Source organism: Epargyreus clarus, unplaced genomic scaffold, assembly GCF_041222505.1.
Source record: "Epargyreus clarus isolate Ecla_fem2 unplaced genomic scaffold, WU_Ecla_fem_2.2 ptg000034l, whole genome shotgun sequence".
Classification (NCBI taxonomy): Eukaryota; Metazoa; Arthropoda; class Insecta; order Lepidoptera; family Hesperiidae; genus Epargyreus; species Epargyreus clarus.
The window spans coordinates 8,705,114-8,722,395 of NW_027332239.1; the positions used below are offsets into that span (position 1 = coordinate 8,705,114).

The following is a 17,282-nucleotide window of genomic DNA, read 5'->3' on the forward strand; positions in this document are numbered from 1 at the left end:
GTAGGTAATCAATACATGACACACTCAGAAAGTTGTTTGAACAGATCTGCGATACTCGTCGGAGTAATAAACCTAAATGTTTTATCTTTTTCCTCTCAATGTGCATTTTCTACCTTTCGGATCACAATATCTTTTCCTCGTCCAAAAATAAACTTTCCTTCTCAGAAAGTAATCGTTTTAGAACGTACAATATATAAAAGTGTACAACTGTAAGGCCATCGAATAGTACCGTTAATCTTGAACGAAAAGGCTCTTAAGTGGCGAAACTATGTTTTTTTTTTATAATATAAGAGTAGCAGACGAGCATGCAGTCTACCTGATGGTAAGTGGCTACTGCCGCCCATGGACATCTGTAATCAACCCCAGATAGGATTAGATATTCCTACCTGAGGTCGGCCACAGATGCGCCGCTACCCCTGAGGACTAAGCTGGAACGCCTCTGAAAAGTCTGTCTCCCTTACCACACCCTTCAAACCGGAACACAGCAGCGCCTAACACTGCTGTTATTAGGTAGAAATAGGTGTGGCGGTGGTGCCGCCGGAGTCGAACCACAAAGGGTTCTACCACCTTCAAATTATATGCAGCTCTCTAAGCACTAAGGAATGTACTTGTAGATTATACTTAAGGTTAACTTTAAGTGAGCGTAAGTCACCACCGAGCGAGTGACATATTTGGATGGTTAGTTGGTTAGCTGCTTAGGTCGATAGCAATACCGGTTTCCCTCGTACATTTTGGGGATTCATACACCCTCCGCAAAATGTTAGCCTAATAACAACGTTTTAAGAGCAGTTTTGTGTTTTGGTTAGACAAGTGTGGAGATATATTTATGCGAGGCGTTGCAACTTAGTCCTCAGAGGTAACAACGCATCTGTAGCTGACATCAAGTAGAGCTCTTACATTACTTTGGATTGATTATAATGTTCACAGCCTACAATTGCAATCAATTAAATAGTATTTTTCTACTTCTATAATATAATGAACCAACGACCGGGAAAAACAGTTGAAATAATATTTTTTATAATGAAACAGTAAAATTAATAAAGTATTTTTATTTATTTTTATTAACGAGTAAGCACACTTGTAAGCTGCGAACAATAATATCATCAATTCTTCATTGTTATTGCTTTACGAGTTATCGAAGGAATAACATAATTTATTATGTTTGTACACTAGCAAATAAAGGTCGTATAAATAAATAAATATGGAATGAGACTTCATTTTAATAGTAGCCGAGCCGACCAACCGATTAATGACACCTATTGAATATACCAACATCAAAATGCTATCATTATTCAGAACACGAACCACAGTCGTGACCGAAATAAGATGGACAGTTCGGTACTCTTCGATTTTCATAAACATACCTAAATAAGACGCAAAAAGTCCTACAGTAGTACCTAACTATTCTACATAATTAGTCATCATCGCGGTAAATAACGCTTTGTTTTGAGTTGTTAGTGAGGTAAACATTTCCAAATTGTGATGCTATGCAGCTCTCTAAGTACTAAGGAAATAAAAACGGCTTAACGGGAATACCCGTTGCACAAAACAAGATTGGTACAACTCAAAATAAGATAGGTCTATGTGTGAGAGTCAATCTTGAAAACGGCTGAACTGATTTAATTACGTATAGCAAATTTTTACACAGTTATAAAACCTTGTACTGAGTCAAGTATTTTTTTATTTACAAGGTTTTATTAATCAAAGAAGGTGTTGCCATATTATAGATAGGTTTTTATTAATCAAAAAAGGTGTTGCCTTATTACGAATAACTTGAAATATATTGTAATTTAATAATATTTGTGTGCGGTCAAGGGACCGTCAGAGATCCTTAATGTTTATCGTAAAATTTCAATCATGAAATATAACTCACCGCAGGTTTAAAAAGAAAACAAATAAGTTTAAATGGAATTTCCATGCATTTAGTTTACACTTTATACAAGCAGCAGCGCACAAGGCTCGTCTGTTTGAATTTCGAAACTTGCACAGACACACACAAACACACACACACTTGTATATAACAAAATGAGACAGAGAAAGAGAGAGAAAGACTTTTTGCTTTAGGCAACTTACTTCCACTAAAAATACTTTTTATGCAATACATATCTACAGATAAAGACTATGGTGAAAGGATGTAACAAGAAAGTTCATGGAGAGAAATTTATTGCTACTAAATAACACAAAACTTTTAAATCACGCGCGAACGTACCAGACATTAATCTGGTCCCAAACGTATCTTGTATCTTAAAGTTTTGTCGTGATTTTCAATGAAATATTAAGTCTTATGATTCTCCCGGTTATGAAGAAGAAATTGTTAGACCTTGTTGCTCTTTCTACTAGATGAGACAAATTTTAATAATTAAATGTTTACTTAGTGTTCGTCCAATGTCTAAAAAGGACCATATTTACAAATTAAATAAAAATGACACTAATAATCGTAATTAGCAAAGAAATAAAAAAGAAAGTTTGATAAACAATAGAAACTGTATATTATCTGTCCATTTGTAAGAATAGGTATATAGATTTTTTCAATGGCCAAATTTATTTTCGTTGGAAAGAAAAGTATAAACCTTAGTTTCTAAATTAATCAATTTCTTAAGCTTCTGTTAAAATATTTGTTTGGATATAGAGATAGAGAGATAGAGAGATTTCTATACACCTGGGAGATATGTATAGACTTGTAACCTTAACGTCTACCGAACCTATTAAGACTTTTATAATATCGGCTTTTCACTCCGAAATATTGGTTTAGATTCCTGTGTATAAATCAGAAACACACGTATCATAAATACATTTTACAGAAAATCAATTAAAACAATATAACATCAAAATACTGAAGAAAGCCAGCGACAATATTTAATTATTTGTCAACAAAAGCAACTCCCAGCGAGACTTGAACGTACCTTACAATTTAAAGTGTTTTCTCACAATATTAAAGCCATCAAGATCCTATCGTGCTATGTTCCCACACGATACAATCATTATATTTACAATTCAGGTACAAGATGTGCACAACAGAACATATGTACGTTGATAAATTACCGTTAAATGAAGCGACATTGTGACATTATCGTGTAATATTGGCACCATCTTCAGCAATATATCCTTAACTGATGGAGCGAAACTAAAAATACAATGTGCACTTTAAAGTAATTGGCCAAGTGCGAGTCGAACGGAGGGATCCGTACCACCATTTTTTTATTTGTTATCTATATAAGATTATAAAGAGGAAAACTTTGTTTGTTTGTTTTATTGTAATGAATAGGCTCAAAACTACTGGACCGATTTTAAAAATTCTTTCACCATTCGAAGTCTACATTATCCACGAGTAACATATGAAATATATTTGATAAATAGATTTTGAGGCGGTACAAAGTTTGCCGGGTCAGCTAGTAACGGATAAAGTAATATATTTCTCCTTAATCAGTATTGTTCTACTACTGGCCACTGGTCTCCTAACCGAGTGGGAAGGCCAAAGACCAACGCACATGCCAAGTGCGAATTGGTTAAAATATACCTTTTACTTTTGTATATGAAATACCTCTCAGGAATGTAGATTTCCTAACGATATATTTCTTCAGCGTTATAGCAAGTCATTATTATTTTCTAATACGCATATATTTTTTGTAATTCGGAGTTCCGAACTCACACCTCAGACCCCCGAATTTCAACCCGGCTTTTCATATGCTTTTTACAGTAATACACGCTCTGTAACAATTTCAAGTACCCACCTCTCGCGGTTCAAGAGATAGAGCCCTGTGATAAACGTACAGACAGTTTTAGTAATATAATCCCGTTTTCACCCTTTGCGTAGGGAACCCTAAAATTAAGCATGTTACCGCGCATATTATTCTTCATTGAACTTGGAAGTATCATACGTTCACATAAGTTCGCCAAGTTTGCAAGCGTCTACATTTCTCAGAATGATAATACTTATTAAAGTTTATAGAACATTTTATAGTGTTCATATGTTATTCAATAGGAAAAACGTCTACCAATATTTATTAAAAACCATTCACTTATTTATTGTTACAGCTCCCTTCATGTTTGAAATAAACAAGTTTAATTTAATATTTCATTACACACGACATATTGTATGTACATACTAAATTACTTTTTTCTTAATAGTGAACGGCAAAACGCACAAAATATTTGAGTAACCAGTTTAATTTCTTTAGATTAACAAAAAAAATCAAGAAAACCGACATCAACTAGAAATCAGCCAACAAACTTCAAACAGCGTAACTTAGCTTCTTTACAAAAAACACTAAATCTAGTCCTAAAAAACCTTTCGAAAAAAAATCATATTTCTCAAAACGTAAAAACTCATGGTAAGGATACTGATAACACGGGGATGAAAACCTTTTAGTTTAGTTTAGTCTCGGGTGTGAAAAAAGCGCCATTGCATTATTTTTAAGTGTCTTATAAAACTATGACTTACAGCCAGCAAAGCGTCGTTTCCATACGCCCTGCCCTCCAGCGCCAGCTCCTTATCCAGCATAGCGTCGAGCTGCTCCAGCTGGTGGCAGGACGCGCGTGCCGCAACCCAGCTGGACGCGAGGATGAACGCGCCCAGGATGAAGGACGCCGCTACCACCGTCAGCGCTGCGATACGCGCGATCTGCACCGAGGATGACACCCTCTGGCGGTAGGCCTGCGAAATTAAATGTTAATGTAAAATTACATACATAAATGTAAGTACACAGAACACATATTAACGAATGTGGACGGAATTTCAAGGTCAAAATATAAAGATAATTTTATTTTTCGCAATGTTAAACATTAAATAATTAAAAATATTTTATTAGCTCGTATTAATAATATTTTTTGCTCGATGCTGTTTCATGAAAAGTATATAAATATACAAAAATAAACTAAAATCAGATTACATTTGTATTTGTTACCTTCCGTTATATAATTGGAATGTGTTAACAATAAAATTGTATTTCGAATTGATTTATATTACAGAGATAATATTGTGATTGAGATTTTTTATTTGAAAATTGTGTATACTATTTCTAATTCCATTACCATCTCTACTGCTACTAATCTCTCACAATACAAACACATGTTTGATATTATACTTCAAAATATATCGATGCAAAATATCATCATCATCAACCCATCTCTATCTCATTGCAGGGCAAGGGTCACCTGTCAGATTGAGAAGGATTAAGCCATAGTCCACCTCAATAGCCAATTTCGTATTGGTAGACTTCACATAGCTTTGAAGACTATGTCAAAGATCTTCAGTATGCAGGTTTCCTCACGGTGTTTCCCTTCACCGTTAAAGCATGTGATAACTAATTCATAATACGTACATATCATGAAAAATCGTGCGTGCCTGAGATTTGAATCTTGGACCCCTCGATTGATAGGCCGCTTTTTAACTGCTCAATAGCTCAATACCGCTACATAGAAGGTTGAAACTTGACCTAGTGGTTGAAACTCGACCTCTCGATCGAGGAGCCCGAGGCTCAAATCCCAGGCACTTACCTCCGATTTTTCAGTTATTTACGTATTAGAAGTTAATTTTCACATGCTTTAATGGTAAAGAGAAAAAACATCGTTTAGAAACATGCAAACCTGAGAGATTTATATAAAAAAATCTCTGGTGTGTGAAATCTACCAACATGAAATTGGACTATGACCTAATCCTTCTCATTCTGAGAGGAGACTCGTACCCAGCAGTGGGACAGTAATAGGTTAATGACGTTTCACCATCACTATAGGCTATCACTGCTCATGCGCCGCGCAAAATATGCTCATAGAACATTCTATAATTTTGAAAAATCACCTAAGATAATTCCAGTTCTACATAATAACTATGCAAAACGCAAATCAGTACTTAACTTGCAATCTGCAATTTCCTAGTGGTTGTTTTATCTACCGTTAACCTTGAATCACATCTGTAGGTATTACCGTGACATCGGTACGATTACTTATTATTAATCTTGTGGTGCAAAACAATACCTATTCTGACCATTTTTACTTTAAAATATTTGCTATGTAGGAAATTTTGGATTAACGTTTAAAATATATGGAACATTTATTTCTGTGTCGTAGCGTGTGAATCCGACGTGGAATCGCGTTGAGTTCACCCTTATAAAGAATTAGTCTACGAGAAAGTGTCGTGACTAGCTGCAAATGAAACAATCCCATTCAAAATAGGACGTGTAGTCTAGTTATGCATAACTTCCTCGCGTAACACAATGCAGAAACATGGCCGAATACTTTCCTTTTTTGCATGTAAACGCGATAATAACTGACCAAGTTTCAAGTAGAGCAATCGTTTAATTATAACAGATACGGAAAATCTTCAGTCAGTGATCACAAAACTGCCGATGAACACGTAACAGATAATTTGCACAGGAAACAAGTGTTCTATATCAAAATATCAGTCAATTATTTGTTACAAAGTGGAAATACAATCTTTACCAATATAGTTTTTTTATATAATATTAAAATATCAGACGAGTGAGCTTGCAGGCCACCTGATGGTAAGTGGTTACTGCCGCCCATGGACATCTACAATCAACCCAAAATAGGCTATATTCATGCTGAGATCTGCCACAGATACGCTGCTACCCCTGAGGAATAAGCTAGAATGCCTCAGAAAAGTATGTCTCCCTTACACCAGAACACAGCAACGTTAAACTCTAAACACAGCTGTTAATAGGTAGAAATGGGTATGGCGGTGGGGCCGAATTCGAACCACAACGGATTCTACCACCTTCAAAAATTATCTTTCGTCACATCAAAATAACTGCCATTTTTTTGAAAAAATAACTGTCATTTCGGTAGAAAGATGTGGATGCTAGCTTCCTTTTGGAGACGACTATCTGAGTCCTCGGGAGTGGCAAAATATCCAAGAGCTAGGTAGAGCTATATCACAGATGATCGCAGAGTAGGTCACAGGTGGACTATTTACCATCAGGTAAATTTTAAGCTCCTTTGCAATGGACAAAATAAAATATCCCACTGAAATACCAGTCTTATAAAAATATAAATAGTTCAGAATAAACACCTTTATCTTATGTATGTAATTTATCCATTATTTATTTAAATGTATCCAACGAGAAATATCTTTATCTATAGAATGTAGCAATCATTTTAACAATAGCAACTCATTAACGTTTCACTTACTCTTGACCCACCAAAAGGTAGACACAAAAACAGTAAACAGCTGAATGGAACAACTGAATAAACATTAAGTAGGTACATAATAAAACATTAATATTCAATTAATTCTAAAGATTTCCATCTGAATTACTCAACGGAACAATATTTTTCAACCGGATACCATTAAAGATTAATATTTTATTGTTTTTGAACGCTAAGAGGACTGATTCGTGGTATAATAAATAATATCGTTGCAAGATTTTTATTTTCCAGCTCCTAGCATTTAAATACTTACCTACTTGCTTCATAAGATTCATTTGTATGTTTTTTCGCAATCAAATTACTGTAAACTTATGTATTAATTTTGTGTAATTGTTTTTATACCCTATACGAATGACATACTTACAGGTGTGGCAACCAGGACTAACATCCTCAGTGGCAACGGATCTTTGATCGACTTCAGACATAGCCCCTGTTTTATATGAAATTTATTACAAATGTATAAGGGTAGCATGGTCCATTTAACCATCAGGTGGGCTGCATTATATCTATTACTAGCTGACCCGGCAAACTTTGAACCGCCTCAAAATCTATTTATCAAATATATTTTCATATAAAATATAGCCTATGTTACTCGTGGATAATGTAGCTTTGGAATGATAAAAGATTTTTAAAGTCGGTCCAGCAGTTTTTGAGCCTATTCATTACAATGAAACAAACAAACAAAATTTTCCTCTTTATAATATTAGTATAGATTACGTTTGTGTTATAAAACTGCAGTACCTACTGGCCTTTCCGACAGCGACATAAAAACACTAGTAGATAATCAATCATTACCTTACTTAAGTTACGTGCAAAGTACACTGTATACCTACAACGGATGTTCAAGACATTACATAAAGACCGCGCGGTGGCAGCGGAGACTTAGTGAAAGTGCTAAAGATTGCATTCGAAATTCAACATCTTTCGCGTTTAAGCGATGTCAATTTCAATCTGCGCAATTTGTTTAGCTAACGCCGGCAATCTTCGCCGACCCGTGTCTAACTCGGATTTTCACAACGTTTAAATTTCCGTATCACTTCCGCCGTTACTAAACTATGATCTAATGGTTTGGATGACGGATCAGACGTTATAACTCTGTTGCTTAAGAGCTTTGTTTGGACTCTTCTTCATGAGGACGACACGACACCGGCACGGCATGTCGGTGTTGTGCTGGCATCTTTGTCAAAAATATAATTTGCTGTGTAGACACGTAAGCTTCCATGTCTATCCAGCCATTTTCTGTCTGATTTAAACTAATACTACTTTATTATTATAATACTACAATCATTAAATTCGGAACGCGATAGACTATGTTTAAGAAATATCATTCATTGGCTCAACTATATTATGTAAAGAAACTGATTCATTTTGGCTGTTGACATCAGAAAAAAAAAATATGCGCAGGAAACTTTCTCTGTTGGCTTTGGATTATGGGTAAGCTGAATAGGCATTAAAATGTTCACTTTCAATTTATTCTGTCAATATACATTGTAAATCGAATTACTTAATTACATTTGGCAGACTAGACGCGAGCAGCGTTTTCTATGAATTCAATTATATTCGGTCTTTTCTTCGTGATGGTCTCAATAAACTTCGAAATACAATCTTATATAATTTGTATCTATGAAAACTGTGTAAGACATATTGATATGAAATGAAATATTATATTGATTACCTTGAACGCAATTTAAATCGAAATTAATAATATAAGTTACGAGCTTTTGCCCGCGGCTTCGCTCGCGTTACGAAGTAATATTTTCATCCCCTATTTTATCCCCTTGGGGGTAGAATTGATCAAAATCCTTTCTTAGCGGATGCCTACGTCATAACATCTACCTGCATGCCAAATTTCAGCCCGATCTGTCCAGTGGTTTGGGCTGTGCGTTGATAGATCACTATGTCAGTCAGTCACCTTTGAGTTATATATATTTAGATGTAAATAGTCGATTAGGAGTTCATTATCCAAAATATATTTTTTCTGTTATTCTTTTCCTCTCAATGTAGGTAGATGCCGCGACTTATTATAAGGTGATCATCTTTGTCCTCAGAACTGGAAACGTATCTGTTATCAGTTTTAGGAAAAACCCCTGTTCTATATGGAATTGGTTACAAAATTACTTTAAAATTACAACGATTCGATAATATGACTCGGTTAATTAAAACAAATACTACGCTTTAGTTAGAACGACTCAGGTCACAAAATTTATAACAATATGCATATAGGTATATTTATAAAGTTATACACAAAATGAAATATTGTACATCTCATTGGAATATTCTATGACTAATACAGTTAGCATAAAATACTAATTTTATTACAGGACATAATGTTGCAATTGGTATCTATGCTCTATCTTATTGTAAAACTGGTATATATGCAGATTTGTGTAAATAATATTATTGCATAGACTATTTTAAAATGAACAAAACAGAATTATAATTTTACATTATAGTAGTGGCATGCAAGCATGAGGTTCACTTGATAGTAAGTGGGCAACTGGCGCTCATGGATCGACTTATAATGATGATTTATAATCAATCCAGATGCATTGCTACCCCTGAGGACTAAGTTAAATCTCCAATATTACCACAATGTTCGAACACTGCAGCACTTAACACTATTTTTATAAGACAAATAAGTAATGGCTGTCGTGCCTCCATTTCGAACCACGAAAGTTTTCCCTTAGAAATTATGATGACTAACAAATTAGACGTGCAATAGCCAAATGTTTAATATTTAATAGTTATATTTAACTCTTTTTTTGTCCCACAGCTGGACCTCTCCTTACAACTAGAAGAAACCTTCATTTATAATTTTCAGGAAATCCTTTTACATACATATAAATATAGGTAATATTTTAGGCATAGTTTCAAGTACACAAAATATTAAAATAATATTTTACATATACGTGCGTACATTTCTATATAAAATTATTTGAATATCCTTAACTATATATGATAAATATGTAATCAATATGTTAGCACAATTTGAGTGTACCGCTCTAAGTAGGGGATAGTGACGCAAGCGCTATTGTGTCCACTTGGTCAACTAACCGGCGACGATTTCACTCGACCGCGGCGTCATTTTTTATTTTGTTTGCAAATAAATGTAGATATTGGGAATTTCCATACTTAACTACAAAATCCAAATCGTATCAAAGGAAAAATACTAAATCAGATTTAAGTTTTTAATTAACACCGATTGGCTCAAAGGAAAACGGTAAAATGTATGGTCATTACCCATTAGTCATTTCCCTTCGAAACCATTTACGAAATACTGAAATCATAAGGAATTACGGCAAGATATGGATCAGACAATTGCACAAAGAAAGTGGCAGTGGGTCGGCCACGTAAATCAACCATCAGATGGAAAGTAGAGAAGAGTACTTGATAAGCAGCGGATGATTTTGCAAAGTTGGCGAGAAAACTTGCAAAAGTGTTAAAACATATCAAATAAATGTATTTGAATTTGAAATGGAGAAGGAATAAACAGAAAATTAAGAAACTTGTAGATGGACGATAGTGAATTAAATGCTATGATGATAAAGAGTAAAAAGTGTCTATACTGAATAAATTGTGTATAACATCCTATATATATATTAAAAATAATGTAAATACAGTGATAAATAATTAAACTGGACATAATAACATAAAGAAAAAATCCCCCTAAACAAAAACAGTCAACTATCGTAGTAATATCTCTTTGCCCATAAAGTTAGTTTAAAAACAATAAGCAATATTAATCATAGCTTATTTTATTATCCAAGGATGATCCTTAGTGCTCAAGTGCAACTAATAAGTACATCATGCAAATCATGTTTATAATTTAAACAAATATTTAGATGGCACACGTCAACCTCCGCCGACACAATGGAATTGTTTTCAAGGAAAAAATAATAAGAACTGATTCATGTAAGATAAAAAATATTAGCATGTATCAACTACCTAATTGGTTCTTTATTTATATTTGCACCAATTGACATTAAAAAATCTTAAATCTTCTTTATCCATATTGCACGTTGAACACTCGTTTTGGACAAATACATTCGGCAAAACAATGACATTTTCGTCTTTATTAGTAGTATATCGATGCGGCAAAATAATTGAATTCTTATTTTCCATTCATACTGTAGAATGTTCCGAAAATTACTTATATTTGATGGAAATATAATACGCTTTTTGATTTTCCAATTAATTCCAATTGAATGAAAACAGCTGTACAACTCTTGTAAGTTCTTTGTTGCCAGTACAATTCAAAAATATTTTATTATCTATTAAATTAATATGTATGAATCATATTATATAGAAAAGCCAAAAAATATATTTCACAAATCAATTAGTTAAACAAAAAATAAATTGAACTTTTTTCCAAATCTTTGATGTATACATTTCTTCTGATTGTGACTTCTAGAGTTTCAGATCCGGATAGTTTTGCACAAAGTAGCGTGATAAAACACAATTATTATAATATTTATGATAATGATGAGATTAGACAATAGAACAATGAAATTCCCACATTTATGGGCACATATCTCATAATGGTTCTCGGAAAGGAACGTATCTGAATATCTATGCAAAAATCGTGTTGGACTAGCGACCAATTTTTGCGTTACGAGACATTTGCTCAATGTATTCTCACAAACAGGATATACAATGGTTGATCTTCAAGGACGAATTATATAAAATAGGTACAAACGATGAATTTTCGAGTCGGTTCAAGGTTTGTAAATATTTACTGGAGACGCCGAAGTAGGAGAGTATTTTAAACGTTTACTTCTCAAAACATGCATAATTTTTCGCAGTTGTAGTTAAGTTATTCTCTAACACTGCCATAAAAATATTATAATCATATTGTATATTTATAATAATGTATTCACGTTCGTTAAACCACGCAAAAATAGGTTTGTTATGAATGTTAAGTTTACAAACAGGCCTATATGCGTGAGCGGCTTTACTGGCGGTTCAGCCTAAGAGAAAGGCGCTTTCCAGTAGTAATAGCGAAATAGCCCATTATTTAGATGCACATTTTATCATCGAGAAAGCATCTATTGCAGTCTCTCGTACAACGTTTATAACGTCAAGAACTGTAAAATGAAAATTCAATACAAGTACTCGTTGGTACTCAGCTGCTCACAAAACACGGTCGTCATAAAAAGCTCGTACAGTATTGAAGGCTAGCGGAAAAATATTTTGTCATTGAAGTAGTTTAGGAGACACAAGAAAGTCCGTCCATTAACGTTACGATTAGAAGGTTAGAAGTAACGGGTATCTTACCGGCGGCGGTTCCGACGCGCTGTACACTTCAGACGGAGGGTACTCCGGTTTCATGGTGATCGTAGCCATCGAATCTGGCTGGTGCTCCTTCTCCATCACGAGATAATACTCTTTACAAAAAGTTGAAAGCTTATTAAGTTGGCGCGCGCGAGGTCTGACGTTCTAAACAAGAGTGCGCAACCGCAAGTGAGCGGTACCGCTCCGCGTAGGCGCTGCAGTGGTGGGGCCGGCCGGCTCGCATCCAGATGGTGATTGTATTGTTGTGTGACGGATGCTTCGTTCACTTCGCTATAAACACCTATTTAGTATTCCTTGTTGTTGTTTAGACGTAGAACCTCAATTTAGTCAACACTGAAGACAAATAATAATAAACTAGCGCAACAACTGTTAACGGATTTATTTTGCCTAGATCAGTAGCTACTTCTTACTAAACTATTTGAATGTCAGGAATATAAAATTACCTTTTTATTAACCAGAATTTTCCGTTAAGGTAAAATTATATTCCAATCCAAAGCCTTTTGTCTGCATAACTCTTTTACACATTCTAACTGGTCATAGAAATATATGTAAATGAACCCATGGACTCCTTGATTTCCTATGGCCCTGAACCACCAAAGTGGCTACGACTATGCAAGGAAAACTAGGAGATTACATTTGCAAATACATAACCCAATACTAAATAGTCTTTTCGAAAGACCTTCGCCTAATTTCGAGACTATTGTCGAAACTGTAAGGAACCATTTGTGGCAATGGAATAATACGAGGCTCGATTTGAATTGAAAGAACGATATGAGTCCAAGCGTACATTATATTGAGGAATCACGAAAATCAGACAGTTTTAGCCGTTTATTCATCAATTGTTTTTAAATACAAGCCTGAATTTGGTGTTCAAATATAGTAAACTACATATAAAGAGTAAGTTTCTATTTACTAGAAGTTATCTTACTTATTAATTGAATACAAATTTAATAAGTGAAGAACGACTTACTCTCCTACGAGGATTTTAAAATAACCTTTGCTTTTGCCTGGTAAATGACAAGAAACTTTTGTCTCTTTTAATATTTCACTACGAATAGAAGACTCCAGATTCAGATACTGATAGGGATGCCATGTAGATAAATACACGCGAACTTTATAACATATTAATAAGTCACTAAGTTCGCGGGTTATTAAAAGGCATATTGTCTATGTTATGTCATTATTACTGCTAATAACTAACATTAGTGTAACACTAAGTTATATAACATGCGGCTTAGCATACACAACAATGACATCTAACTATGTATATTGTAGATGAGCTATCTGATGAGAAAATGTTACGTAACCCACAGAATAAAGTATAAACAATTACAACACTAAAGAAGTTACAATACATCGCCATCTTTAAAGAATAAATGCATCATCTCTTATCATGTTACAAAGGTAGAACGATTATCGCTCGACCAGCAAGGTATCACCGCCATGCCTATGTGGATTTTTTTTTGATATGGGAGTAGCAGACGAGCATGCTGTTCACCTGATGGTAAGTGGCTACTACCGCCCATGGACATCTGTAATCAACCCCAAATAGAATTAGATATTCCTACCTGAGATCGGCCACGGATGCGCCGCTAGGCCTTTTTCTTGTTCTCGAGGGGGAAACCTTCAAAAGGTAACCGATGCCGTGGGAGTGACACAGGGTTATGTGGGACTTTTACCGCACTAAACCCCCCCCCTGGCCTTCCTCGGCGCTGCGTAGAGGACTCCGGGATCTCCAAAAGAACGCAACCGGAGTCCTCTTGGCGCGTTGCCCCGTCGGGCTCCGCACAGGTGAGCTTGACGCTCGCCACATCATCTGGTGCATACGACGGTATGCGACCATAAGGCCGTCCTTCCCGGGTCCGTTGGCCATTCGGTTCGAGCTCCCACTCTTGCCACCCGCGACCCCAAAAGCCCCCTTTTAGTCGCCTCTTACGACAGGCAGGGGATTCTATTCTTGTCCCGGAACTACAGGGATAGCGCCGCTACCCCTGAGGACTAAGCTGGAACGTCTCGGAAAAGTATGACTCCCTTACCACATCCTTCAAACCAGAAGACAGCTTAACGCTTAACACTGCTGTTATGAGGCAGAAAAGGGGTGTGGCGGTGGTGCCACCAGAGTTGAACCACAAAGGGTTCTACCACCTTCATGAAATGAAACAGTTCTTGCATTTCGGTGGAAGTATGTGGATGATATAACCAAAGTGGTCCTTTACAAGAATGCATACATTATGAAGAATATGCCTACTCTATTGCACACTAGCATTCCCTAGACGTAACTACGGGAGTAGACCACTGTTCCATGCCCACCCGAACAATCCGTATGAGTTAGGTATACTTATTTATTTGAAAAATTTTTATACGTGACTTATAAGCATGAGCAAGAACATTCAATACCTTACACATCATTGGTATAAATAAGATTTTGAAATGCTGGTGTCACCGATTAAGTGGCAGTTTTTTGGCTAATTCTTTTTCTTGCATAAAGCCATACATTCCGAATTGGCGGATCTTTGGTAATTATTCAAGACTGGAGGAAAAACCACAACCATTAGGTATTATATCACCAGTGCTCATGCACCCGCACTATTGAAAGATCTGAGCATGAGCTAAAATGAACTTGATCGCTAAGTTCAAATACATTTTAGGTAATCCGCGACAAAAACTATCACATTGAATAAAAAAAATCCTGTAGGTAGTTACTAATATGCTCGTATGTGATAGTTCATTAATTATGCTTGAACTATTCAGTCTATGCGGGTCTTTAGTCCTAACAATCCTTCTATGCTTGTAAATATAAAATATTTTCAAGAAAAACGGACAAATATATTGTTGTATTTATTTTATTTTACCATTATTCTGATATGCTGCGCTGATGCTGCCCATAATACAATAGCTGGAGACAATAGAGATCAGTTTGTTCCACTTAACGATTAAAGTGATCGTATATTCGTTCGATCGTAAGCTTTCATAATATTTATTAACAGCCACGTAAACCGCAAAATTTGCGATTATTTCTCGTAGACAATTAAAGATTGCTTCTATACCATATGGGTATGTTTGGTAATGCGAATATACTTGACAGCATCAGGCCATAGACTATAGTACACTTTTGTAGGTTGACATGTTATGTTATGACAAGTTACATAGTGGAATGTGCCCGTAACCTAAAGAAAACAACTGTCAGCTTTTAGTTGAAAATTTAAGTTAATATTTATAAAATAATAACTAAATATCTGTTAATATGGCTAATTCTGGAAAAGGAACGTTTCAACCGGTAGGTTTTATGTAAACACTATTAATATTAACTAAATTTCCTAACCTAAAACACGTTATCTTCACTATAAAACTATAAACGAATAAAAATAAATTGTTGTTTTGGTTTACAGGATTCTGATGTTCACATTTCCTATGAAGATCAGCAAAAAATCAATAAATTTGCTCGTTTAAATGCTAAAGTAGACGATATAAAAGACGAATTAAAAGTTAAACAGAACGATATGAAAAATTTAGAAGAGGCTGTAGAGGAATTGGGCCTTGCCGATGATACTGAAAAAATACCATATTTGGTGGGGGAGGTGTTCATCTGTCAGACTCTAGAAGACACTTTGGTAAGGATCGCAATAACTTACCTACACAATAAGATTGACTTCAATAAGAGATAAAGTATTACTGGGGACCAGGCATTTTGTTCTTAGTAGGAACTAATATTCCTTTCTATAAAGTTAGGCTTGATACCTAATAAAAATTAAGGTACATATTCAGAACCTCTTTTTTGGGTGCCCATTAAACGATATAAAATATGATTCATCCCACATTGACTGTGAGTTATTACATTATTATGTATATGTATCACTAAAGCCCGATAAAATAGCTACCAAACAAATAATAATATTCTTTAAAAAAGTGTGTTAAAAACTAAAAACCACACTGAAATAGTACAACGCACATCGTTAATCCTGACGATCCTGATGTGAAAAATAAAAATATTGTAATCTAGTATTATCATCAGTTCTTGATAATTGTTCAAAAAATGAATTAACTTGACCAGTTAAAGTGGGTAAAAATTGAGTTCAAAGATTCCGTTACATGCAGGTCAAGCTAATAAAGGACCACACCTTTATTAGCTTGACCTGGAAAAAGGAAATTGAGAAGCAAAACAGAAAATGATACTAAACCTGTTTGTATTTGCCTATTTTATTATTTTATAGTTACTACTTATACCTATTACATTGTTTTACAGAAATCCTTAGAAGACACAAAAACTAAAAAAGAAAATGAGATCAGTGAATTAGAAGGTAAATGTGATGAACTAAAAGTAGAGATGGGTGAACTCAAAGCTCATTTATATGGCAAATTTGGAAGCCACATCAACTTAGAAAATGAAGAGGACTGAAATCTCTACAACGCCTATACCCCCATGCTTCTGAACTCTAACATTATGTTAACATTGAAATGCTAATAAGTTACAATTGTATTTATAATATACTGTATATTACAGTTATATTTAATTTATGAAACATGTATTAGAAGTTCTTGTTTTCTTATAAGTGCTTTTCAAATTACAATTTTTACCGAAATCATTTTTTGTTGTAGGTTCTTTTTACTATTTTAGGATTTGTAAAATAAATTAATTGAATAGTTAAAATTGTAAAAATAATCTAATTTTAAATAAATCACTGCGTGGATTCAGGACTTTTGGCAAGGGCTTGACCCAACAGAAAGTAGGCTTTATCAAGGTGAATACTAAAACACTACGAAAAGCTGAATTCGCCGCTCTCATAGGAGATAATTGCCAAAGAGTCTTTCTCTACAAAGAAAATTAA

General features: G+C 34.8%; 2 protein-coding genes across 2 annotated transcripts in view; one reads left to right on the forward strand and one right to left on the reverse strand.

The window, feature by feature from the left end:
- Positions 1 to 12,676, reverse strand: part of Msr-110 (DUF3736 domain-containing protein Msr-110) — a 109,178-nt gene extending 96,502 nt beyond the window's left edge. Inside the window, exons 1-2 of the mRNA XM_073091291.1 lie at positions 12,439 to 12,676; positions 4,442 to 4,654 (exon numbers count right to left, since the gene is read on the reverse strand). Coding sequence (XP_072947392.1) covers positions 4,442 to 4,654; positions 12,439 to 12,534 — 309 coding nt within the window. The 5' untranslated portion in view covers positions 12,535 to 12,676. The remainder of the gene's footprint in view (positions 1 to 4,441; positions 4,655 to 12,438) is intronic.
- A 2,897-nt stretch (positions 12,677 to 15,573) lies between these two features.
- Positions 15,574 to 17,039, forward strand: Pfdn4 (prefoldin subunit 4). Its single transcript, XM_073091293.1, has 3 exons — positions 15,574 to 15,733; positions 15,846 to 16,067; positions 16,700 to 17,039. The coding sequence occupies exons 1-3, from the start codon at positions 15,701 to 15,703 to the stop codon at positions 16,850 to 16,852; spliced, it is 408 nt and encodes a 135-aa protein (XP_072947394.1). The 5' UTR covers positions 15,574 to 15,700; the 3' UTR covers positions 16,853 to 17,039.
- The last annotated feature ends 243 nt before the right edge of the window (positions 17,040 to 17,282 follow it).